Raw genomic sequence first — 25,942 nt, 5'->3', positions numbered from 1 at the left:
GCTACATGGAGATTTTTGTGTTTCTATCCTTAATCTCTCACGCTTTACAATTTAAATACTATTACTGTGTGCAAGGCCCAGTATATCTTGGAGCTAATCAGTGTTAATTTCATTGACGAAAATAATGACGAAAAATGTTCGTCAACAATCTTTTTTTCCATGATGAAGACGAGACGTTGACAAGCTAAAAATAGAACATTGATAATAAAAACTCTGATGATACGTATGTTTTGTTCTCGTTAACGAGATGAGCAGGACTAAAATGTGAGCAGTTCATTCCTGTAACTGGGTAACCCAGTTGGAGATAACTGGTATCACGTAGGTGGTTATGAACTTTTGCTGTAACCCCAGGCTTTCTGCTTCAGACTCTGCACACTCACAGAAAAAGAGGCATTTTACACCTCTTCCGCACAAAAAGGAGCGACCATCGGCTGTCTGCTTCAGTCAGACTGTTTAAATGAGAAGCGATGAATTACTGTATGGTGATCTACTGAAATTTAAAGTGTTAATTTTACCTGAAGCAAACAGAGAAGAGGAAGACTGGAAGGAGGTCAAATTCCCTCAAGACAGAAAATGTTTTGACAAAAAGTAATGACTAGAATATGACTACAACTACACTAAAACTATAAAGGGTAAAAATATCTAAAGTGTGACCAAAACTAATCAGCATTTTCGTCTGAAGATTAAGACTAAATCTAAAATAGGTGCCAAAATGAACACTGGTGCTAATGAACGCCTTCAGTCTATCAATACATTACTCATAGCTGTTTAAATTTATAAAGACTGTTTTTAAGGATCCATAATGAAGCCAGAGGTTACAGAGGTTACAGCGATTACAGCGGTTAATGAGCTGTTTTTTGACAGTGGAAAAACATTTTCATCACCCAGATGTGTTATCGTGATGTTGTTCCGATGTTTGTTTTAGCTTGTGTACATGTACTGAATACTTTCACCCACTCACTGATTAATAATCATTTCCACAGCCTGAGAAGAGAAAATGAATTTGCTGATAAAATGTTGACCACCATATGCACAGGACAGAGACACAGCTGGCAACCTGAATCGTCCCAATACATAACAACAATTATTAAAATATCAGAACATAATCTGCTCATATTTCACATATTTTGTGTATATTTCCATCTGCTTTTGGTTTGTTACTGTTTCTTTTCCTCTTCCTGGTATTTCTGTGTTTATCTTGTAAACATCTGTTCGTCTTTGCTGCCCCTCTTCAGCAGGTATTATAACTGCGTGCCCTTTGCCGGCTGCGTGTTTGTGGGACCCTCTAAAGTCTGCCAGCCCAGAGTGAAGACATTTGAAGAGTTGCCCCTGGAGATGAACCAACAGAAAGCTCCTCAAGTAAGCTCTTTATCTGCTCATCGGGTGCTGAAAATGTGAGCCGACTGGTGACATTTTGTAAATGGCATTGACTTTAACAATTTTCTCCTCTGATAATTACCAAAAAATAGTTGCTGCTGACACAAACAGACATAGCAGAGGGGTCAGTCGAAGGCGTTTCATTCACATGATGTCCAACTGTGTCTCCTCACAGGATAATCAGACGGACAGCGGGATGGTGCTGGCCTCCGAAGAATTTGAGAGAATTGAGCACAAACACAGGGGCGCCGCCTCAAAAAGGTTAATCTAACAGAAGCTGTGATCCGTGTTACTGTCTGAAGCTGAAGGTGACACACGAGAGACATGCAGCCAGTTATTTAGAGTCTGTGTTTGACATTTGGATTGTTTGTTACTCACCTCAAAACAACTTTCAGATGTTCCATAAGTCATGTGAGAAAACAGTCATTTGTTAAGCACGTCTAAATGTAGTCCCTCGCAGCCTTATGTGAAGTGAAACTGCATTAGATTTGCAAAGGAAGTGAGCATCAGCAGAGTCTCGATGTCTGCATGGGTAAGTAGGAGGCAGCAACAATCTGAGTCATTTGAACACATGAAAAGTGTTCAGTTTAGTGAGTGCTGAGAATGACACTTTAAAAAGCCACCTTAGCAAAGAAAGGTCATTTCTAAAAGTAAAGAATCGGCTGCATTTATCAAACACCTCACTCCTACTTACAATAACGTGTGGGAGGAGGTAATTATCATGTGTGTGCTGTCAGAGACGAGATAGCACCTCTGCCCCTTTGTTTTTTTATGTTAGAAATACTTTTTACATTTTACTCAAAGGCCATCGTAATTATAATACTTACCATCTCCTGGAGCAAAGTGCATGAGAAGTCAACAAGGAACAAGCAGCCATAAAAACTGGGATATAATTACACAAAATTGGCTAAAATTATAACAAAACCAAAGTGAAACCTGTTTAATAAGAAAATCTGGGGCTACATGAACAGTTTAGACAAAGAGATGCAGAAAAGTGGCCCTGCTTTTGTTTGCTCCCTCTGTCTATGCATGTTGCATAAAGAGTGTTTGTCTGTTTGTTTGACAACACAGCAGCTTACAAGACATTAGAAAGCATCTGGAGGTAGAAAGCTGTGAGAGCAATATACTCTGAACTGTCACAGGAGCAAAGATTTTGTTTATACTCTACTGTCATCTCAAAATATGTCTTATCACCTCAAGCTCCTGAACCTCCAGAAACTTATGAAGAGGTTTTTTTTAGACCTAAACGTATTTCTAAGTCAAGAAATATGACGGAACGCTTTTATTCTGAAGTTTTCAAGGAAATATTCTGTATTTTTATAAACACCAAATCCGACAAGGTAATTTATCTCCCCTGTCTGAGACGCATGTCCTACTGAAAACTAAAACCTTTAAAAGGAGATGAGTGAAGTGGAGGCACTGTCCTTATGACGTGTTTGAAAGCAGGTGCGCGCTGCAGACATAGGTGAGGACAGCGGAGGAGCAGCCCCGCCTACTCCCCGAACAAAGTATCCAGAGCCGTATAGACAGAGAGTCGCATCAGTGGAGGTTCAATACGCTCCACAATCCGCCATTGCGATGTCGCAACTCTCTCTCTCTATGGCTGTGAAAGTACCATCACTCACTCAGTCAGTCACATACACACCCATGTGTAAGGCTGACCCCGGCGGTCAGACAAAAGGCTGAATCATTCCCTGGAACAGCGCAGCACTGTATTTTAAATAAAGGTTATTTAAACAGGAGCACAAAGTGTAAATGTTGGGATGTATTTGCAACTGAGGATTAGTACCCATTTGGTAACAATAGCAGCAGGAGGTTGTTTGTAGGATTGACTCAAAAATGATTGTTCATTGTGATAGAGTCAACCAGCAGCTCATAGCTACATCAGGCTTTGGAAACACAGGCAATACATGATGAGGCGGCTGTGGCTCAGTGGTAGAGTCAGTTGTCTCTTAATGGGAAGGTTGGGGGTTCAATCCCCGACTGCTACAGTCACATGTCAAAGGGTCCTTGGGCAAGACACTGAACCCCAAATTGCTCCTGCAGGCATAGCCATCAGTGCATGAATGGGTAGTGTAAAAGCACTTTGAATGGTCGGTAGACTAGAAAAGCGCTATATAAGTACAGTACATTTTTGTGATAGTGGGATAAAATTATAGTCGTTTTGTCATTTGTTGACTATAATAGCAATATAGAATATCACCAGGTTTATTTTTAAAGTCCAAATACAGGTCCAGATGAACATGAACTAATTTGATTCATTAAAAAAATTAATAAATCCGTAGAAAAAATATTGGAACAATTGTTCATGAACTCACTCCAACAGATATCTCTGTAAATCTATTTCTGCATACTCTGCTGCCTCAGTTGTCAGTGCTTGACATTAATGCTCAGATCTGTTTCTCATTGTTTAATCCGCAGTCGTATGGGCAGCAGCAGCAGCACAGAGCCTCTGACGGCCTCCCATGGCTCCCTGGGTCGCAGCAGCGGCGTCGGCGGCGGCGGCTCCAGACACCGCCCACACTTCTTCAGCCAGCTCTCAGGTCAGACCTTCTACAACAACGAGTACGGACACCTGTCTGAGGAGGGCTTCTGCGACTTCTTCTCCACACCCGACGCCCCCTGCCTGGCCTCCAGCAATGTGTGATCACACCAAAGATGAAGCCCGAGGGAGAGAGAGAAGTGTACAGCTCAGGTGGAGGGAGGATTGTAAGGGTTAAGGAGCATCCCAGTATTGACATGTAACTAGTCATTTATTAATAGAGATCAAGATAAAGACCTGTACTCCTCTCCCATCATGGCTGCTGCCTTTAAAACGGACTGATTTATATGTGCCTGAAGTTCCTGAAAGAAGCCACTGGGTGGCAGCATTATGACAGTATTTTCTTCATACATTAATATTTGTATCTTTTATATACAGAGTATTTTTCTTTCATTTGTACAAATAATGACTCATATGGGAAGAAATAAAGAAATTTATCTTCTTCTTGCTCTTCTCTTTATGATTTGAAGTTTAAGCTGCTCTTTTTTTAGAGCATTTATCCTGCTGTAATAAATTAGAGGAGCCAAGTGATACTCCAACTAACGGACCACTCATCGATATGAGCAGATATTTATGGCTCTGTGTCATTACGTGGAGGCGGAGACACTAAAAGACGTGACAAAAAAAAGGCCGAAGTGACGGAGGTAAACACAGGGATGTAGGGCGCATAAAGGAGTGAGTCACACTAAGCACCTCTTATCAGAGCTGGACGTAAGCATGATGACAGCCTTGACACCCTCTTCAGGCTCACATCACATATGACACCCTGCAGGGTGATGAGTCTGGGTGCCAGCTGAGGGGAATAAGCAGCGTCTGAGTGCAAAGTCCACTTTATACACCTACAATTACAGGCACTGGAGTTTGGTTAATGATATGAAATCAGAGGTGCAGAGGATCCATTTTTAGTTCCTATGAATAACTATTAAAGGTACCCTGCAAATTTCAGGTACAGAGTCAGTTTCTTGTGAAAAAGGAGGTTCAAATTGATACCTTTAGATACAATTTCAACCCGGATCTCACTTCTCACAGCTTTCTTACTTCTGTATGCAACCTTTGACTCCGTAACTTGACCGCTTTAGATTTTAATACGAGTTAACCATTGTCTTGCACCTTTTTAAAAGGCCTAGAAACATACAATCTCCTCTTATGAAACAACTTAGTAGGTGAGTGCTCCTTTCGAGATGTGTAAACAACAATTGATTCTGAAACTTAAACTAAAGCTGGCACAACAGGTGAAATGGATCACAGTTAGATGAGAGAATCCTGAAGACATGGGGCGTACAACAGTGATTTCTATGGCACCTTTACTTGAGGAACACATAGCATAACAGAGTAATTTGAGACGTAACAGGAAGTGTATGACCTCTACAGTAGAAAGACCAGTTCTGCGGATTTGTCAGTATCATTGTCCTCGATCAGAGAAGTCTTTTACAAGAGAGTATAAAAGAGAAACTTAATAACCAAAGAGGACGAACATGTTGGCATCTCCAAGGTGCTCTGGTTACAAAGCCAAACAACTTCAGGTACCGTGTTAAAATAATCCAACTTAATCATTTTCTCGTAGAAAAAATAAGAAATTGGACCCAGTAGAAAAAGAAAATCCAAACTACAACCTTAAAGAAATATTTGGTATAAATGCACTGAAAAGTGCGATTACTGTCCTGAAAAGAAACCTGTAAAAAGTGATGACTGTAAGACGTAACATGCATGAAGGAGCCTGTGGAAACTCTGGTTTAAGTGGCAGCCACTGAATCACACACAAACATATGAGTTCATGATAATCCTGTAAACCTAAAGGCACAAAGCTTGAAATGGATGGACTGAATAAACAATGATACAAAAGAGCAAAGTGAATTACCCAAAAACACTAAAGAGTTTGGTCCAGTCTACCCAGAACACATCCTTCAAATCATCATTATCTTTTACATTATTAAACACAGAGCGGTTACACAGTTAGAGTTGAACAATCATCCTCCTTTTCTAAGTTCATAGAAATGTTGAGTGGGTCTTGCGGTCTGTAAATGATTCAGCCTTGAATACAAAATCCCCCTATGATTGAATATATGTAGTGATTAAAGTCACATGGTGCTATGATCAAATAAAAAAACTGAATATCAGCACAAACATCAGCTGTTTTCTTTACTTCATTCTAATAACAACCTTCAAATACCCACACTGGTTAAACCCCGACACACAGTACTTTAGACTTCAGTAACAAAAGAGCTCTCCTGTCCTCTCCGGACGCTGACGACATGCGAGAGCAGAGCAGACGGAGCCTGAGAGGACGTTCAGTAACTGAGCCGTGCAGCCTGGTAGTTAGATCGACTGCCAGAGCCACTCCATTGGTCATGGGGATACGATCTCCAAAAGGAAGTTGGTTCGAGCAGGGATTGGATTTAGCTAACAGGCTAGCAACTCTTCACTTATAAATAAAGATGTGCGGAGGGGCTGGGGGAGCGGTCCTCATGACATCTTTCCTATCTGGATCTTCTTCCAGGCCTCTGAAGCGGTGAATATACAGGAGTCGATGATTCCTGCGACTGTAAACGTCCCGCCAACGATAGCACAGATCTGTGGAAAACAAGTCACTCTGTCAGTCTTTGATATTTTCTCTTCTGGTTATGAACGGCTCACTATCAGCTGTTTTTAATAACGTGTAATCACAACAATAGATCACAGTGACACCTCAGAATGTGCTGGATTACGGCCAAAGAGCGCTGCCGCTGCTTGACTCACAATCTTTAGCCATGACTCATAGTCACACTTCAAGCACACTCATATCCTACCGTTGCCTTAAGTCATGATGAACCTAAACAACACGAAAGACAAATAATAGTGTAGCTCATCATTCAGGCAGCCAATTTGACCCTGACCGCATTATCAGTCAGCAGGAAGCTTTGCTAATGAGGTGGTACATGCTTAGCCAAAATTCCACAAGCAACAAGGTCAGGTGGGAGTGGAGGCACAGGAAGATTAGGGATTTTTTAAATACAGATTAAAAAATAAAGAAAATAAAACATTTTAAATACCATCAGAGATGCTGACAGGCAGACTTTGTTTGTTTGGACAGAGCAAGGCTAGCTGTTTCTCCCTGTTTCTGGCGCTATGCTAAGCTAAAGCTGACTGACAGCTGGCCATGGTTTCATATTTACTAAAACGAACTTTCCAAACTTTCAAAATACTACTTTATATTCAACACTTCCAAACCCTCTTATAAATCCAAGAAAGAAAAAAGGTAAAACATTTAAACATAAAAGTAAAGTGGTAAAGTGTGTGTGACACTGTGTCTATTTATTTTACATTTAACCTGTATGAAGTGATAATTTGTCATCACAGGAGCAGCACAACAAGCTGTAAATACAACAACGATATACGTATAATTCGCTTTCATAGTTGTTATAGCGAATGTGTTAGCAAACAGTTGCCTTTTCACACATACAGCAGGCGTGGTGCAGCATAAGCAGTTACGCAACATAATTAAATCCAGTCTCCTTTTAGCTGTTTTTTGGTGCTACCATCTCCTGAGAAAACTTATTAGCTGCTACTTTGTTTACCAGCTGGTTGCTAGCTTTGTCTGTTTGCTTTTCAGAGCTGCGTAGTTAGTATACAGTGGCTTTATCAGAGTGTTCTTCACGAAAATGGTCATTTTGTGCTGCTTATGAAAACAGGGTTGATGATAGTGCCAGAGAGAGCAAAGCAGTTAAGATGCGTAAAGGAAAATTAGCTTAAAAATGCTAAAACGCTTTATAGAGAAGAGGGGAAATATTTCTGTGTACAATAAATTTTACACTTTTTTTCAGTGATTGAAAAATGTATTAATTAGTGCAGCTTTAAAGGGGCTACATGTTCAGATGGGAGTGGTGGAGACCAAACCAGAGCTAAAAGACACTGAATATTGGAACTACATTTTCCAGGTGGTCTGTAACACAAAGTTCCAAATGTAAAACTGTTCAACGTAGCACCTTTAATTAAGATAATAATAAGCGTTGTGTTTACAGCTTCCTTTCACTGCCCTAATGCTGCAAAGAAATCTGTTGATGCAGCTTTAAGATAGGTTAAAAATGTCAGTTTTCACTGTATATGCGACCTTTAAACAACCTTAAAAAACACTTTTACTTATGTTCAAATGATTTATGTCCTGTTAAAGCCCGGAGGAGAATTCCCTCACCGTTGTGATGAAGCGGTAGATTGGCTGTCTCCTCTCTGTGTACTTGACTGTGATTGGACTGAGGTCGTATCTGAACCAGATGGCCGGGATGATCCTGCCCGTGTGGCTGTAAGCAACATATTCCTGTGAGGGACAGAAAAAAAAAAGTGTTCAATGTTTTGATTTTGGAGAAAAATGTATTTAATCACACTGACACAGTTCATCTGATTATGTTCACAGTTCATTGTAGAGCAATCTGTAACCCTATCCTCATCTCCAGAGGTGTTTATGAGTCATCACAACATTGATTGAGGATAAAGTCACTCAACGCTCATAAATGATTCATTTAAAATGAATGCTGGCTGAATAAAATAGAGGAAGTAAGTGAAGGGGGGGTTACAATGTGATGACATGGATATCAGTGAGTTTATATAATCACATTCAACACTGAAGCCTGTCTCAGCTGGACCCGTATTTATGCTTCAGCTTGGTATTTCCGAGTGTCTTGCAAAGGCCCTCATCCTGCTCGGCTCACAGCTGACCTGCACTGTTATTACCCCAAACCCCAAACCCAGCTGTCAGTCAACACAGTTCTAGGAATGCATTTTTATGGTTTGTTGACATCTTTGGCAGCGCTTCCAGTCACTAGGGGTGAGCTTTAACTTCCAGGTGAGTGCACACATTAACACAGCGATACATGCTCTTGCCATATGTTGGGATGGTCACGCTTTCTTCCATGACATGTGCAAAAACATGACTCAGAGGTATGATGAACAGGAATAAAATGAGGGGTAAAAAAAGTAGGACTACAGCACCTTGTTGGCCACCGTGTACTGGTAGGAGAACCTCTGCCTGCCTGACAGGTCTTCATACACTGTTGGTACGATCTTCAGTATGTAGTCATGCGATGACAGAGCTGCAAGAAAAACAGAAATATCTCAATAAAAAGTGTCCAAAAATGGATTGAAGTTTTGTTAGTGACGCAACAGGCTGCAGTGTCAGCTGTGTGAGGAAAGTTTCCACTCAGTTTGAATCCCCAGGCATCCACTAGGTGTCTCATTTCATTGCATCGTCCAACGCCAGCCAGCAGCCTTACATAAATGTGACATAGTGGTTCTGGTGAGGACATGTGCAGGGAGCATACGTACGATTGGACAGCAGCCTGTCTGCCCCTCCTAACGCGTTGAAGGCTCCTTTTACTGTTTGTACCTGCGTGACAAAAGAGAGAAAAGCCTTAATCCTCCATTCTTCATGTCTTATCTGGATGTGTTTTTTTCTTCTAAGTGTGTTTTTAATGTCTCCCGACCCTGATCTTTTCTCCAAAGGCCAGCTTGTGTATGATGTGGGTCAGGTCAGGGTTTGTGGGCTGCGCTGTAGCACCGTGCGTCGACACGTGGAAGTTTCCTGGTACCTGAAGACACACACACGCACAAAGTAAGTTCGTATCAGAGACTCCACAAGCACCTGCAACACAGCTAGTTAACTAATGACTGAACATACAGGTGATTGGAAACTAAATGGTGCAAGACGTTTCACACACGTATTCCACAAACAAGAGTGTTAAATGGTCAACTGGTGGGTTAATCATTTTGAACGCACTGGAAAGTGTGACGCACAACATGGAGGTAGCACAAACAGGGCTTCACAGGGCTCAGACTGTACTGTCAGATGTAACCTAAGCTGATCCCAGCGCTACTCTATTTAACGTAACTCAATTTAAACAGGAGGAGGAAGCAGGGCTGCGCCATTCGTCTCAGGCAGGGGCTCCATGTTTAACTCATAGTCCAACAGAAATAAACAAAAGATATAGCCTGAGAGCTCACGTCCCACGAAATATCAGACCTCCTATCTGATCCATCGTGTTGGAAGTACTGGCCACAAAAAAGCAGACTCTCTCTGAACAGCCGTATAAAGTAAGTCATTTATAAGGTGTGTTAGTGATCAGGCTTTACTTTGTTAACGGTGAACACTCCCTCAAAGCGGCAGCCATTGCCCTGGTCCAGAGGAATCTTCATCGAGTTGTCTATGTGACCAACCTCGTGTCGGCCCATCTCATCCTGGATGTCCAAACCGAGCACTGAGGAAACAAGGACACGCGGGAATTAGAAATATGAAGGGAAGAAGAAGGAACAAAATAACAGACAGTTTCTTCTGCTGCATCAAAACGATTTTAATTATTACACAAACAACAGATATTAATCACTATCAATTTTAATGTTTGATTAAGCTCTTAAATCATCTGTTAACCAAACCAGAGCTGAAACTTACAATATATTCGTTATCCATTCATCTATCAACGCTGTAGTGATTCGTTTGGTGTTAAAAATGCAAAAAGTTTACTTTATTTTGAGTTTTCCTAAAGAAATTATTTAAAAAATCATGAAGATTGTTGCAAATTAATATTTTTGGTTTGAATGATCAACAATTGTTCAGTTTGATACCAAAATCCAATAATTTCTTGAGTAAAAACCAAAAAACTAAAGCATGAAAATGTAAAGTTATAATCTCAAAGATCTCAGTTTCATCCTCTTTTTAGCTCCGCCTACCCTCTCTGGCAGACCAACCACCTCTGGGTGATGGAAAACTCGTCACTAACTGGGCGCAACTTGAGATTTTTTCTATGAATGTCCCCACAGACACCCACTCCTGAATAATACGATATACTGCAAATGCAAAGGCTTTCATCAGTGGGCCACAGGCTCAATCACTGTTGTGTTCACTCATTCAGATATAGATAGATAGTGACTTAACAGACATTTACTTAAATGAAAATCTTCGAGATTATTACTTTAAATCACAAATTTACCAAATTTTACAATAAAATTGTAAAAAAGTGACAAAAAACAAACAAAAACTATAAATTAAAGAAAAATTTGTCTCAGTAAAATCAAGATGAAGAATCTCCACTTTCTGCAATTTTTCAAATTTTGTTTTTACTCTTTGCAAACTTAATTGCGTCATCAAAGAGATGATTGTTAAATTAATGGATAATGAGAACATCTTTAGCAGCAGACAAATAACCACACAAGCACGTCTTCATTAACAGCACAAGAGAAGAGTGAGGAGAGAAATGTCGGATATCCCTGCAGAGTGACCCACAGAGTAAACACAGAAAGTCCAAACGGACCACCTATCCTGCACGTTGCCCTCTCTGTCTGTGTTTTTCCATCTAGACTTCACTGACCCCCCCCAACCCCCCCTCCTGCAGGCCGCTGGCACACTGGCACTGGCCTATTTTCAGAGCCTGCCTGTGCTGTGAGCGGAGAGGGACGTCTGCTGGGTGTGCGCTAAAACCTCCACATGCCGTCTGTCTGAACTTTGACATTCAAGACAAGTTCGACCCCCCACGGCCGTCGTCTGTCCACATCTCAAAATACAGTGCACAAATATAAGTTCAGTCTGCGAGAGTGTCTGTCTCTCCTTTTTAAGACATTTAGACCTGGAAGTGTGTTCATGTAAAGTTGATCCGCGCTGGTGTGGGGGGGATTATTATAAGATTATTACACAAGGATCTGCTTTTCCATGAAGTCACAAAGCAGGATCTAACAACCTGTAAAGGTCAGTGGAGGGAGACGGTGTTTAACTCTGCAACAGCACGGCAGATAAACAGTAAAAAGAGAGGGAGATGCCAGCTTTTCCATGATGGAATGATTTCTCCCTCCAGGTCAATCTAAAAGATGACAACCTGTTTGGAAAATAACCAGATGTACAATATTAACTCTCCAGGAGAACGGCTGAGGAGCATTTCTGGTCATTACACGCAGCTGCAGCGGTGTGGTCAGACCAACGCGCTCGAGCCGGTATTTAAGAGGGCCCCACATGTCTGCAAAAAAAGTCTAAACTCTGCAAATAAACAAAACCACCATACATACAATCATCAAGAGCTTTAATTGGAAGCGGCAGGAGGGGCCCTTTGTTTAGGTCTGCTATGAGCGAGCTCGTCTAAACACATGGCCGACATGTGTGCGTCTGCATGCCAAAGAATCTCTCCTGAAATCTGGGCTTGATTCTTCACACAAGGATTTATTAGCTTTGCCATTTTTGGATATCTCTTGAATCCAGTGAATGTGTGTTTTCTCTGCAGCCCAAGCCTCAAATCTGTGTGCGAGTGTGTGTGTGTGTGCGATTTGTCATTGAGCATAGTTTCTGACAGGAGTCATGAGGAGCAAATAACCAGTGACTCTCTGTGCTGGCGAGCTCTACCCGGGCCTGCCCACACTCCTCTTACAGCCAGCAGAGGCAACTTTATATCAAAGATGGCGCCTGGGCGGAAGCAGGGGATCAAACGGAGGCGACGCAGGCCGGAGGCAGGGTGAAAATCTAGTGTTATCTACAATCGTACCGCAAAACAGGCGCGTAAACAAACCATTGAGTTGTTCTGATCCTTCGTCAGTATCTAGGGCGGTGTTTATCTATGCCAATATGCTGTGTTAAATGATAGGGCATGGTTAGTGTGATAGTGTCTGATAAGGGAAAAGTAACTGTAAAAAGGAAAGGAAAGGAAAACATACAAACAGGAAGTGTAATGCAGAGAGATGGACGGTTATATATATGTATATATTATGTATATACTCACAATCACAGTGTAAGTTTGGCAAACTGATGTTTAAACTCACATCTATCTTCCCACCACTGTCTTTATCAGGATCATCCACATACAGTTCATTTACGCTGTCACAGGAAGAGAGGAGAAGAAATGCTCGTTAGAGAAGCCAAAAAATATTTAATCATTTTGTAATTTTGAGTGTAAAAACATAATTTTTTTCTCTTGAGTAGATTAATCTCCTGCCAAATAATAAGTAAAGCACATCTGTGTATCCGTCAGTGTAATTTCCTTTCTGTCACATCCTCCCCAAGTCATCCCTTATTACACATCGCCAAGAGGCTGACGCATACGCACAGCCAATTTCCTGTGTGAAAACTCACTGCATTCATTGGTTACAACATGGGCAGAGCAGAGTACATCATAATGGGGGCATTGACATTCATGATTAAGTCCCTGTCTTGTGTATATTTGGGACGGCGGGGTCCAGCGCCTGTGTGGCAACAAAGGAGCCATCTCTAGATTAGCGACAGGATATTACGAGACATGGTTTATTCTGAGACGTGAAGCGGTGATACCTACATTTCAGTGGCTATGAATCCCGTCAGCTCAGATAGGAAGAGGAAGAGGATGAAGACGCAGCAGAGGATGGAAACTGTGGGCAGAGAAGGGGACAGTTAGAAGACTTGTATCTTAAATATTAGAGCCTCATTTCCAGGGATGATGAAAACAGAGTGAGCCGGGCTGTTCCAGCCTTCAGGAACGGCTGACCTAAGATATTGACATTAATGAAATCACAGGGGCCATAAAAAAAAATCCCTAAATAGCTGTTTTACTGAGGAGTGTTAAGCCTGCCATTACGCAGGTTTTTAAAGGCCCTCCTACACTAATTACACATTAAATAGCAGCACAACAGGCAGCCGTGACAACATATCTGCTTTGAGAGAGGTGAGCTCATGCTACGTAAGTCCTTCAAACAGCTCATTTTAGGTTTCCTCACACACTGACGATCACCCAGACCAAAAATGGCGCCTAAGAAGAAGCTGTAAGGGTTGAACTAAAGGAAAGACGGACAGTATTTTTGTTCAGTCTGAGCCTAAATAAAGTCTGATCCTAAAAGGAGAAGCAGCCAGGCTGTTTCACTTCATGTGTCAAACTAATCAGATCATGAAGCGTTGTCGTGTGTTTACTCAGATAAATATGGAGGGAACTGATCTGTGTCTGCGTAACTGTGGTTTATCCGCTGTGGTGAGAGCCTGGGTCAGGAAGCTCTCGCTCAGCAGGTGAGGCGTGTTTACAGGGCAACCGTCTCCTAGCATCGCACATTGTCACATGACCTTGTGGTTAGCAAGGCATCAGGGCCAAAACTGTGGCTGGTGCAGGCTTTACATAAGGTAATGTTTAACCACCAAACAAAAGGGAGTGTCGCTATGACACATAGGTCATCAATTCAGGTTCATCAAAAGACTCGTACGGTAATTCTTCCCGGGCTTTAAAGAGAGGAATACTGGAAGGGGGATTACTGAAGATCAAATAATGGGCTGCTACTGATTTGATCTTTTAAAGCTTTGCAATGGAAACACTGACAATCCCAATGAACTACAAAGACTTCACATGAGAGCTCATCCTTCCTGGTGTTTACGCAGGCTGTGAGATGGGCTCAAAAGTTGCTTCATTCTGACAGATCTGTGACACAAAGCATCAGATACAGTAACACCATGAATCAGCCTGTAACACCCCGATACTAACCCTTCCATTTATTGTTGTACAGCCAAAAGCTCATGTCTCTCACAAAACGCACACACAAAGGATTTTCTATTAGCACAGGAAGGACAAACGGACATTAGGTCAGTCAAATAACAGAATTAGCCGTGATGTAAGAGGCTACAAAAACCACTGTGGCCCAAACAGAGTGTATACCGTAAAGAATTTGGACTCAAAGGAATGTGGCCCTAAAACAAAATAACAAAAGCAGATGGGGTCAAATATTTGACCTTTGTGTGTGTGTGTGAGGGGGGGGGGGGTCTGTTTCTGGTTCCCTCTGAACAACAAGCTAAAATGTGAGTTAAACTGCCGCGGGTGAAGCAATCATAGTTTTCTAATACCCAAATCAACCCAATGCCCTCATCCCGAGACAGTGGATGGAGACAGGAAGGGTGTTTCGCTGCGAGCAGGAAGAACTTCCATCCATTTCCTCCTGGGTGGAAACAGTGCGTATATGTTTAGCAAACCCATTCTCTTCCCCGTCCTCCAGGAAGGTGTTTACAATCACGTTAAAACTGCTCACTATTCAGTGACAGCTCTGCTTATCCAATCTGTCACCAGCTTACTTTGGTTTGACATTTTGTGCTACTCTGCGTTGTCATCCGCTGACCAATGAATAACCAGTACTTAAAAATGTGTCATCAGGTCTTTTGTTTTCTGTGAATAATCAGTACCATCCCTGATGAGACAATGACTTATTGATGACAAGCAGGAAACAGATGACCTGAGAGGAAAAGCATTCAGATTTCCACTGATGACTTCTCAGGTGCCTGAGGCGATGAAAGAGCGTGATCATTAACATTCTTACCATACTAGTTGAGCTAAAACAGGTACGGCCCCGCGCTCAGTGACTCCGTCAGGGACAGGCAGGTACTTGAATTACAGCTGTCAACTCCTCCCTTTCCTAAACTGTTCCTCAATACCTCCACCTCTCTAAGCATTTCCTAGTACTCTTTCTATTTAGCTTTCATTTAAACTCCTTGGGTATGTTAAACGCTAGCTCCTAAGTCCTGCTAGGATTAGAGAGTTAGTCAGTTAAAGTAAGTACAAACAAAGTTGCTGGTTTTTTTAACTTACTTTCACCATGTAAAGACATTTTAACAAACTGTTATCGCCACCCTTTTAGATTAAATCAAGGCAGTGAAATTTGCAACAGTAATATAAGGAGATCAATTCAACTCATGTCTTTATGCTAAACATGAATCTAGAGCTAGCATGTAATTAGTTTAGCTTAGTTTACACACAGGAAACAGCTAGTCAAGTTTCCAAAATCAGATTCCCAGCACTTCTTAAGCTCACTAATAAACTGATGTTGTCTTGTTTGTTGAACCTTAACAATATGAAAAAATGAAATTCAGCCACGAGCACCACTAAGGCTAAATAATAACAATACATTTTGCTTCTTCAATAAATACAAAAACCAGTGTAAAGTGTAAAACAACAATAATAAAACAATAACTTTTGGTGTCTGCCCTTTGTATGGTGTAAATTTGTGAGTTATGGATGCTGGTAAGTTTTGCACATTTTCTGAGCTTTGGACAAAACCAAGCTAGCTAAACTAAGCTAACATCTACCGCTGGTAATTCCATGTTTCATTTTTATTTACATTTTTTTTTTAATATATATTTTTACATCAAATGTAAAATGTTCGTATCAACCAAAAAAATGTATTTTAGGTTGGGATTTACACTAGATCGCCAATGAGTAAAATTTACCCGCAGCTGTCTTTTGATTGTATGTAACTTTTTTTCCAAGAAATACTCAAGCCCCCCAGTCTTTGACTTTACCTAAAAGTGCGTTCGGGAGCGCCCCTATTGTTAAAAAATGTCAACATAAAGCTTTAGAATAGAAAGACTTTAAAATGGCCATTTATACCGTTTATATACCTAAAACCACCAGAGGGTCAAATGTACCCATATATAGAAAGCCATCATTTTCGCACAATTCATTTCGAACGTCTAGATTGATGCATTGTGTGTTGCAATTGCAACTCCTGTGTGTCATCAAGCTGCTCATCAAGTCATGAAACTCCAATTCAACATGGATAAGAGGAAGAGATGCATGAATGTGAATCAGGCCTTAGATTTACTCAGTGCCTTGAGTGAAGGTGAGTCTGATGGTGGGGAGGTCTCTGGATGATGCTGTTTTTTGGTTTGTTTTCTGCGAAGCACCTTGTTCACAAAGTGCTTTGCAAATAAAGTTTATAGTTACATATATTTCATTGTCACGTTGTCATTTTTTAAGCTGCATAAAGAGACCACATCTAGCATTTCATTATACAACTTTGTGTTGTAAAATGATTTGTCATTGTAACATTCAAAACTGTAAATAAAATATGTTAAAAAATAATAATAAAAAATAAAAAATATTCAAGGACATATGTTGAATTGTAAAAACTTGTTTGAACAAACTATCACCATGAAAACTTCCAAAATTAGAAACTAATGGTTTTGGCATGTTGTCTGTGAAGGACAATACTCACTGAAGGCTCCTGTGTATGTGGGCTGGGTGAGATCTTTTGGCACTTTCCTGTAGATATCGAATCTGAGAAGAGAGAGAGAAAAAGGGGAACAAAAAAAAGAGAGGGGAGAGTGAGAAAAAGAGAGAAAATGTCAACACTACGTGCTCTGAAAAGAAGCACATTGTGTACCCATAAGGCTGTGCGATATTACAGAAGAGTGGTGGAATGTTAGCTCTGGACCACCGCCATCACACACAACAGGTCCAGACAGCCAGCCGCAACACACACACACACACACTTTACAGGGTTACACCTCTTCCTCTGTATGTGTGCTCTGTAATTCTGACCTAACCCCAACAAAGGTCCCTGACACTCAACATATACACAAAGCCAGAATAAACACACACACACGAATGAAAAGAGGCACACTAGAATTTAAACACAACTGTGGTAGAGCTTCAAATTACACGGTTTGATCTGTTTGGCCCAGTACGTGCGAGTTACAGTCCAATACAGTAGTACAGAACAGTGTGGGATTCAGCTGACAGGATTTATTTTCAACTTAATCTTCACTTAAAATTTTCATATCAATACGGATTAAGGGCAAAACAGTGAACGCATCCGTGAATCATTCCCTGACACAATCAACTCTCCTCTTGTGAAACTTTTGTTGCCTATTTGGGGAGCTGAGCAGAAGTGGGGAAAAAGTCTGCTGCTCAACTCCAAAACTATTTAGGTTCATGTCTTCTTGCGCATGTCCTTTTTGGGCAGTGAAACATTTTTGACCCCCAAACTGCGCTGACTTCGCAAAGCCCGCCCACTCATCTCTCCTCTCACACTCGCTCTCCTTCCTCATGTCCTTCCGAAACCCTCACATCTGTGCATTTTTCTTCCACTGAGAGCAGCCAGTGAAATAATCACAGCTGATGCAATGCAGGGCGGGGGAGGAAGTGGGAGGGTGGGTTTCCTGTCCAGCTCCGACCCCGCTGCTTTGCCTGTTTTGCCTCGGCTCCTGCTTTCACTCCTTTGTTTTTATCTACTCCACAAAGAACCTCTGGATCCTGAAGGCCTCGGCCAGCTTTCCTCAGTCTCTTCCTCTCTCTCTGATCCACATCCATCTATAACTTCCTGCACCCCTGTCCCATTGGTATTAGATCACTGTGTGCGAATAGCAGGCCTGGCAGGATATATAGGGCAGACAGCAGAGAGAGGGGAGCTGGGCGGAGGCGCTAAGGGAGGGGTCGCTCTGTATCACGATCAGAATAACTTTCAGACTAACACACTTCCTGAATGTTGAACTTTAATGTGAGACTCTTTCCTCAAAAGCTCTCCTCCCAGCTACAGTACTGACCTCCTGAGGCCATCACACAGGTGGAGCACTATAGTCGTGTGAAACCTTGAAAGTCGAGTTTTGTTCATTTCCAGTTGTAAAGGATTACACGCCTTCCTGCTGGAAAAACTACATTACTCATGCCATTATGAGAACTTTGTCAACTCTCTTCATTTAAAGGGATAGTTTGGATTTTATGAAGTGGGAAAGTATGAGGTACTTTTCAACATTAAGTCTAAAAAATAAAAACAAGCACCAACTTTGATTTCTTCAGAAAAGTTTTATTTCAGTCTGTGCTTCCATAAGATTGTACTTTCTTTTATCTGTTATCTGTTCGGGGCTGTAGCCTTCGAAGGAGGCGGTCTACGGAGGATTCTCCATGCATAGCCTGTGTAGACCGTTACGCTGAACTGAAATGAGACGGTCTGGTCTACAGAGCATTTCCTGTTTGCGTCACCAAACACCACTCCTGTCGCTTACCAATGGGTAGCTAGTGGGCCAACTAGATAGCATAACTAACGTCACGTAACTTAACCTCTTATTTTGAAGATAATTTGTTTCAAGGGCCCTTACAACTTGTTCGCAATGGCGCGCAATGCATCTCGGGATACAATGGGCGCGAAGGATGCATGGATCTTCGTGGCCCGGGAAAAGGAGGATGTATATGTCGGCCGCATCTGAAGGAGCTGTCGAATTGGGACAGGCTTCGCCGCGCCGCTGTGACACAATCGGCCTTCAAATACGTCCTTCGAAGGCTGCATCCCCTGGATTAGGACACTGCCTATATTTGCAGGCAGAGACTGCTGAGCTTGTTGTAATATCGTTATAGTAAATTAATATAGAAATTGTAGTAAATTTAATTGAACAGTATTTAAATGTTTATCATACTGAGATTATTCTGACATGCAGTCAGTGTTTTTCATTTTTCAGTAAATGCTCAAGCTACATTTTGATATGAGGGCAAGCTGTTAGCTGTAGCATCACAATCAGTTTGTATACCTCTGAAAAGTCTACATATGAGACCAGGTATATAAATATCTTTACTCCTCGCTGTAGGATCACAAACATGTATTTTTAGCAGTCACAGCCTCCCACTGCTAAATTTGAATATGATCGAGGAAACAGAATCTCACTCCACTGATCGCTCCACACGTGAGATGGAACTGTAAATAGTCCTACACACGGACAGCATCTGCCCGCAAGCATCCAGGAACCACAGACTAAAAATACAAAACTACGTCATCACATTATTCACTGGTTCAAAGACTTGTTCTTCTTATTCACCATCCTGCTTTGATATGATGGAGACTTGGCTCCAGGAAACACTGGACGTCAGACCTTAGATATGTCGTGAATAACGGCAAGCAGGAAAAAAAGATGAATAAAGGCATCACTGATTAATACTACAGGTTAAATCCAATAAATTCCAAATAGTAAGAGAGGCTAGCATTGACCGAAAGAGGGAAGCGTCTTTAAAAGGCCAGGCACATTGGCGCCAGAGAGCTGAAAAAGTTGATACAGTGGCAGCCTCATGTGTTAAAGTGAATGGAGGCCTTATTCAGGTTTATACCAACAAAGGATGATTAACAGGAGCAGAGACACCTGCTATTTGAGAGTGACATATTTATGGTGAAATATGTTTGTTGCTTTGCAAATATATTATTTGACCATTAAAAGTGATAATCTCAAAGATTTTCATTTTAATAAATGTCTGTTAAGTCATTATCTATCACCGAATAAGGTAACACAATGGTGATAGAGCCTGTGGCCCACTGATGAAAGCATATGTGGTATTTTTACAGACTGGGTGTCTGTGGCGACTTTCGCAGAAAAGAATCAAACGGCGCCCAGTTAGTGACACGTTTCCATCACCCAGCAGTGGTTGGTCTGACAGGGTAGGCGGAGCTAAGCGGCTGCTTTTCCGGTCTCTGCAAGTGTTGTGAGTAAACAGTAATCTACTATGGCTGAACAAACAAAGAAAAGATCGATGACTACAGATACAACTTCAACAATAAGTGAAAATCCAAAGAAAAAGAAACTAATTTGACGCTCAGATGAAGGCAAACAGTCTGAAAAGGAAAGCGACTGTCAGTGAGACGTCACAGATGCAACACTGTCTGGATATCTGGGAAGTGTGCTCCCACTATTACTGTTTATCGCCATAGAGAACGAAACTGAGATCTTCAAGATTAGATTTAGGAAGTGAATTACCCACAATAGTTCGAAGCATACTTACATACCACACCAATAACACTACAGTATATAAAGTACTATTAGTCTTAATTTTTAGACTTTTAAGTAGATTAAACCGTGTTTTTGTCACCTTTTGCTCTTAAAGTATAGAGAAGCATAACTTATATTGCCTAAGTCGAATATAATGTATTGCCCAAGTATATTTATGTGTATCTATTTTTAACTATGACAAATAGGCAGATATTCAGGTAATAGTTTTGGATTATACTTGGTAAGGGAGTTTTTAAAATACATCATAAAGCATAATGTAAAAATACATGAGGTTAAACGTATTTATTTAAAGCAATATATCATTGAATATGTTCAATATTTTTTCATAATTATAAGATTATATTTTAAAATGTAGCTACTAAAACCACACAGAAAATATTTAAATACTTTCCTTCTACGTGTGACACACTCGTATTAAAATGGTTGGCTGTGAACTCAGTTTCACTTCATTAGCTGGGCTCAGAACACTTTGTATTCATGAATGTTAATGTTGACTCCGAGAGCTGACCTCTCGTTGATGTTTGTAATTTCCTGAATTACAGTCAGCACGTCTCCCTCCGTCACTTCCCACTGATCAGCCGTGTGTGAAGGGCCTCAGATGTTTTGTGAGTAGTGAGGACATGTTGTACCAGCGTTTCTGTGTTGACACCACGAGGACACTTTTTTAAGAAAGGGCCCCAATTAAACGAACCATATCTCACTAATGAGTCACACATGAGTCAGTAGATCATGTCTTAAATGTATTTTGGGGAAAAAAAATAACATAAATGACAGTTCATGTTCCTCTTCTCACATCACAAGCCATATGCAACACATGTGCTTCCATCTTTCTCCTGTATCGAGTCATCTGCCTGACGTGTACATCAAGTATCTAACAGTCACTGTGAAGATAGGAGATCCATTGACACTGAGCATCCTTAGTCACTATGATCTAATCATCACAGGGCAAACACACTGCATCATCAGGTTAAACCAAACCAAACCCTCTTTGTCAATACATGACATAATTTGAAGGCCAATTAAACTAAAAAGCCTCTTCTAGAGTCCACTCATTCATTTTGAGGAAAAGAGGTTTAGTCATCCTGAATGAGGTTATCTGTATTATTAGACATTTCTGTTAACTCTGTTCAAAAGTAGAGCAGAAAGGCAGAGGGATCTTTAATGTAACTAATAGGTGATTTCACAGTAGGTGATGAGTCAAGGGAATAACATTTCAGAAAAGTCACAAAAGGCTCATCAGTGTTTTCAATGTATCCATTAGTTGCTTGTTAACAGATGAATTGAACCAGAAAAGTCACATAAACTGATATAAAACAAAAAGTATAAAGAAGAAGCATTTTAGGAGGGAATATGAAAAAAACAAAATGTGATGACCAACAATGACGAAATAATAGATTTTTTAAACTTGAAATAAAACATTCAAAGAGAGGCTGAATTAAATATATAATTGGATTTCTAAATAGGGCTGTGATGGTAACGGCAGAGCAGCACAGAAGAATGACAACACCGCGGTTATGTGACACCATCCGCGGGCTGGACCCAGTGACCATCATCACTGCTTTTGTATTTTTTTTTTTCTATCACAGACCTACAGCATGCCCTCTCAAAATCCCAGGGTCAATGAATTATCTGAAACTGAAATGAAAATGAAACTAAAAGGTCCAATATTAGCAGTAAAGCACCTTTTTTTCCCATTACTCAAACTCTGCACGTCACAGTTACAGGTCGCTGAGGCGGCACAGAGGAAACAGTAAGACCTGAATGCTGTCAGGTTTCAAGTTTGCAGAACAAATATCAGGAGATGCAGCAGTGAGACACTTCTCAGGTAACCCCAAGAGAGTGAAAGAAAACGTAAAAACTGAACCTATGTCCGAGAAAGACGGTCAAAAGGTCAGTGTGTGTAGCGGTGGGAGAAAGAAGGTAACCGATCAGCAATACGTGCAACGTGGATCGTGGCAGCTCAGAGACCATCAGATGATGGGTGATGCAGCAGTGATTCACCGATAAATTTAAGACCGTCAAAGCCCTATTTCCAAAAATATGAAATTATTACATAAAACACATTTTTGAATATCATAAAGGATGGCGCAATAAAATGTCTCTAAACAATGAGTGTAGAAAAACAAAGTAGATTACCTAAATAATGCCAATAAGCTGAGCATTATGTTGTTTTGGCGTACGATTATAAGAGAAGTCTGGCTTTCAATAATTTTGGATCATTTTAAAGAATAAACACGGGGATGTTAAAAATTTCTCTTTTTTGGCTGCCATAATTACGCAGCAGCGAAGAACACCAAACGTATATTATTCCGCATCTGAAAATAGTCCTCAACAAATGCCTCGTTTACCCCTCTTTGAGTGACATTTGATTAAAAACAATGCTCTGCTGTTTCAGTGAATGAATGAACCTTACATATATATTTGTGAACTAATTCTCAAGATTTACCTCTTCAGTATTGGAATCATTAATCTTGAGTGTCACAAACAGGGCTCAGAAAGTATTGAGAGATGTACAAAGAAATTTTAGCTTTGGTGCGTCAACAGGATTTGTTTACAATCAGATTATCAATGAGACAAGGTAACTCCTGATGCGGTTAATGGTGATATACACCACAGCCTTCTGGGAAAACGTGCTACCCTCAGACATGGTGTAATCTACGGTAATCTATGTTGTTGCACACTCTCACACGGCTGACTAACCCACCAGTGTGTCTGAGTGGGTGAAACCTCTAAACAACAGTAAGTTGGTAAATCGAGCTATTTCCAGCTGTTGCAACGCAGGTTTTGTACGATCAGGGTAACCAGTCAGTGAAGATCTGAACAGGATATGACCACGTCGTAACCTCATGACACACCCGCTCTCACACAACCAGCAAACACAGGTCACCTGCTGTGTTGTAAGCGAGAGTTACGCCAGATCCTCAATTCAATTACAACACGGCTGTGGTCTGTGGGAGAGAAGGAAAACAGCTAAACAGAGTCAAACAGATAGGTCATGTTTGTGTCATATAGTAATTTTCCTTATCAGTTACCCAAGTGACACCAAATAGATGCTTGTCGCAGTCTGAAAACCTATGGCAATAAATTGTAAATAAAACAAAACAGAGAATTGGAGAAATTTTCAGTCCATCGATATATTTAGCAACTTTTCAATATAAGTGTGCTATCAGATTATAGAAGATTATAGTACGTTGTTATTTTGAAATTTCTCTCCTGTTTTGGTTCACACCTTTCTTGGAACTACTTTCAGGAGTTATACAGCTAAAACCATTGGTCAGTAATTCAATTAGTCAATCAAAAGAAAAGAGAGCAACTATTTTGATTGTAGAGAAATTTCAACACAAATAGTGAGAATTTGTGGCTGTTTTTGTAACATCGTTGTAAACTGAAGATCTTTGGATTTTGGGCCAAATAAGACAAGAAATGTGAACCCATCCTCTTGGCTTTTGGATTTTTTTCCACTTTTAATATACCGAGCAATTAAATAAAAATAAAAAATTCCAAATAAATTGATGATGAACAAAATCTTGAGAGCCTGCCCTACTTTAAATGTATTTTGTATTTTGACAAAGATGGTCTTTCTATTCAAATTTAGAGATTGAGTTTGTGGTTGTAACCATGAGAGACTGACAGACCAGTCAGTGTCTGTCACTTACCACTGTATCTGAATGCAAACATCCTTTATTTTGACTAGGGTGTGCTCTATTGACAGTTTCAACAGTCCTCTAAGGGTCACTGTTAGCTCTGTGCCTGTTGCCCAAGTATCAATAGTTAAGTTGATTGTTTCTGTAGTACCTGTAGTCAGGTGTATTCTGACACTAATTGTATGTTAGAGAGTTTTGCTGTGTATTAGAGGATAATGATCCTGAATGTTTTGTGTATTGGGAGAGGCATTACGTTTGGATTTGTTAATGAAACTAAACAAGGCTATCAAGTTTGGTGAGTAAAATATGCAACTATGACAAAACTGTGTTTACTGTAATTTGTTACTTTGCCCTGAGGTCACTGTTATCGGTTTCACGTCTTGCAAATACTGGGATGGATGAGGAAATCTGCACATGCGCAGACAGGAACCCAGTCAAAAACTCTGTGAGCATACCTGAGCATCACTCCAGTGGCTCAACAAAAAGTCTACACCCCCTCCGACAATGTAGCCCATTCATGCCAAATGCGACCCACAACTGTTAGAACTTTGACTCGCTCATTAGTAACAGATGCTCTGCCAACCGTTTATTCATCCAGAGCTCACAGGCAGCAAAACAAACACTCCCGCCCCTTCATATCAAAACCACAATGAGAGGAAGCCCCGTACTCACCTCCTCACATCGAAAGGCATGATGTTTGCACGTTTGACAGGGGGATTAGCGAACAAAGCAACAGACAACGGACACCACACAGCTCCCTTCACCGCTACCGGTTGTTCATCGGTACCGGGCTGACGTCAGCTTAGGACGCTTTGCAAAAGCTGATTGGTCGAGAGGTACTTCCTGTTCACGCTGATTCTACTTCCGCCGGGAACGTTGAATCATTTTTACCAATCGTTTTTTTGTTCTGTTTTGTTTTTTTGTCAGCTTACGTGAAGATATTAAAACGTATTAATCATATCGTAGATAATTCAACGTTTTAAAAGAAAATTACTTTTACAACGTTGGCTAATAACAAATAGCTAAATCACATCAAATTTGCATTCTTTATTTATGCTACAAATATGCTTTGTCTCGTCTTTCAGTTTTCAGCCTCTATTTCATTCACTTAAATCTAGCATTAGCCTTTGTAAAATTACTTTTTTAGAAATATTGAGGGTCCTAGTATAGTAAATATATAGTCCTATTGTTTGGTTTGATTACATTAATTTGTCAGGGACTTTAGAATAATGACTCCTACTCTGACTTTAGGTACTTTAAGTATATTTTAAAGCTAGTACTTTTGTTCTTTTACTTAAGACAGTGAATGTAGAACTTTCACTTGGATCAAGAGTACAGACAGAATTGCTTCTTTAACCTAATCTAAAAAAATCTTAACACTTCCTTCTGTACTGTTGATGTCAGAGTAGGCAAAGAGCTGCTTTCATCCAGTTTTAGGTAGTTATTTTCCATTCGAGTGCCCGGACTGTACAGACATTATAAATGTAAGGATATCCTATAATACAATATATATGGTACACTTTTAATAAAAAAAAACTTTAAAAATAGTTTATTTCTTTGTCTACATAAAATACATGTCAGTTATCCCTCTGTTATCCATTAAATGAGTATGAAATTACACATCTTGTCAAACAAATCACATAATAAATGCAATGTGTTTGTGTACATTGCTTCATCACACATTATTATGTGGGTGAGTTGTGGTTTTTTGTCACATATTGGAGTATTTTCATGTGTTTATTAATGTATTTGTTACGATGACTTCTCCTGTTAAACCAATAGCCTGTCCACTTGGTAAGCGACAATATAAAAAATAATAATAAAATACAGTTTTGAAATACAATATGTTGTTGGCAGCTATTACAAATACTTATATCTATGTATATCGAC

The 25,942-nt window shown here is 40.4% G+C and overlaps 2 protein-coding genes across 4 annotated transcripts in view; one reads left to right on the top strand and one right to left on the bottom strand.

The window, feature by feature from the left end:
* The window catches only part of flt4 (fms related receptor tyrosine kinase 4), a 48,535-nt gene extending 44,180 nt beyond the window's left edge, over positions 1–4,355 (top strand). For 2 of the 3 annotated variants that reach the window (XM_069669730.1, XM_069669732.1), the window contains 3 exons: positions 1,236–1,359; positions 1,553–1,638; positions 3,799–4,355. In XM_069669730.1, coding sequence (XP_069525831.1) covers positions 1,236–1,359; positions 1,553–1,638; positions 3,799–4,024 — 436 coding nt within the window. In that variant the 3' untranslated portion in view covers positions 4,025–4,355. The remainder of the gene's footprint in view (positions 1–1,235; positions 1,360–1,552; positions 1,639–3,798) is intronic. The other variant, XM_069669731.1, reaches the window with a different exon arrangement.
* A 657-nt stretch (positions 4,356–5,012) lies between these two features.
* On the bottom strand, positions 5,013–24,825 carry ergic1 (endoplasmic reticulum-golgi intermediate compartment 1). The gene is made up of 10 exons (XM_069669603.1): positions 24,725–24,825; positions 16,856–16,917; positions 13,192–13,264; positions 12,643–12,737; positions 10,019–10,143; positions 9,373–9,477; positions 9,215–9,275; positions 8,882–8,982; positions 8,088–8,210; positions 5,013–6,490 (listed from the first exon to the last, which is right to left on the bottom strand). The coding sequence occupies exons 1-10, from the start codon at positions 24,742–24,744 to the stop codon at positions 6,383–6,385; spliced, it is 873 nt and encodes a 290-aa protein (XP_069525704.1). The 5' UTR covers positions 24,745–24,825; the 3' UTR covers positions 5,013–6,382.
* Between the last annotated feature and the right edge of the window lie 1,117 nt (positions 24,826–25,942).

Source organism: Semicossyphus pulcher, unplaced genomic scaffold (assembly GCF_022749685.1).
Source record: "Semicossyphus pulcher isolate SPU_LCO1_2020_fin unplaced genomic scaffold, fSemPul1.0.p SCAF_2, whole genome shotgun sequence".
Lineage (NCBI taxonomy): Eukaryota > Metazoa > Chordata > Actinopteri > Labriformes > Labridae > Semicossyphus > Semicossyphus pulcher.
The sequence above is the reverse complement of the archived record's forward strand: the minus strand, read 5'-3'. Positions and strand labels throughout refer to the sequence as shown.

Bases quoted from the DNA above. Each gene is read 5' to 3' on its own strand.
- ergic1 (XM_069669603.1), bottom strand. From the start codon at position 24,744: ATGCCTTTCGATGTGAGGAG. The intron at 13,265-16,855 runs GTGAGTATTGTC...CTCTGCCCACAG, and splicing joins CACATACACAGGAGCCTTCA to TTTCCATCCTCTGCTGCGTC. The intron at 9,478-10,018 runs GTAAAGCCTGAT...GTGTGTCTTCAG, and splicing joins GAGTGTTCACCGTTAACAAA to GTACCAGGAAACTTCCACGT.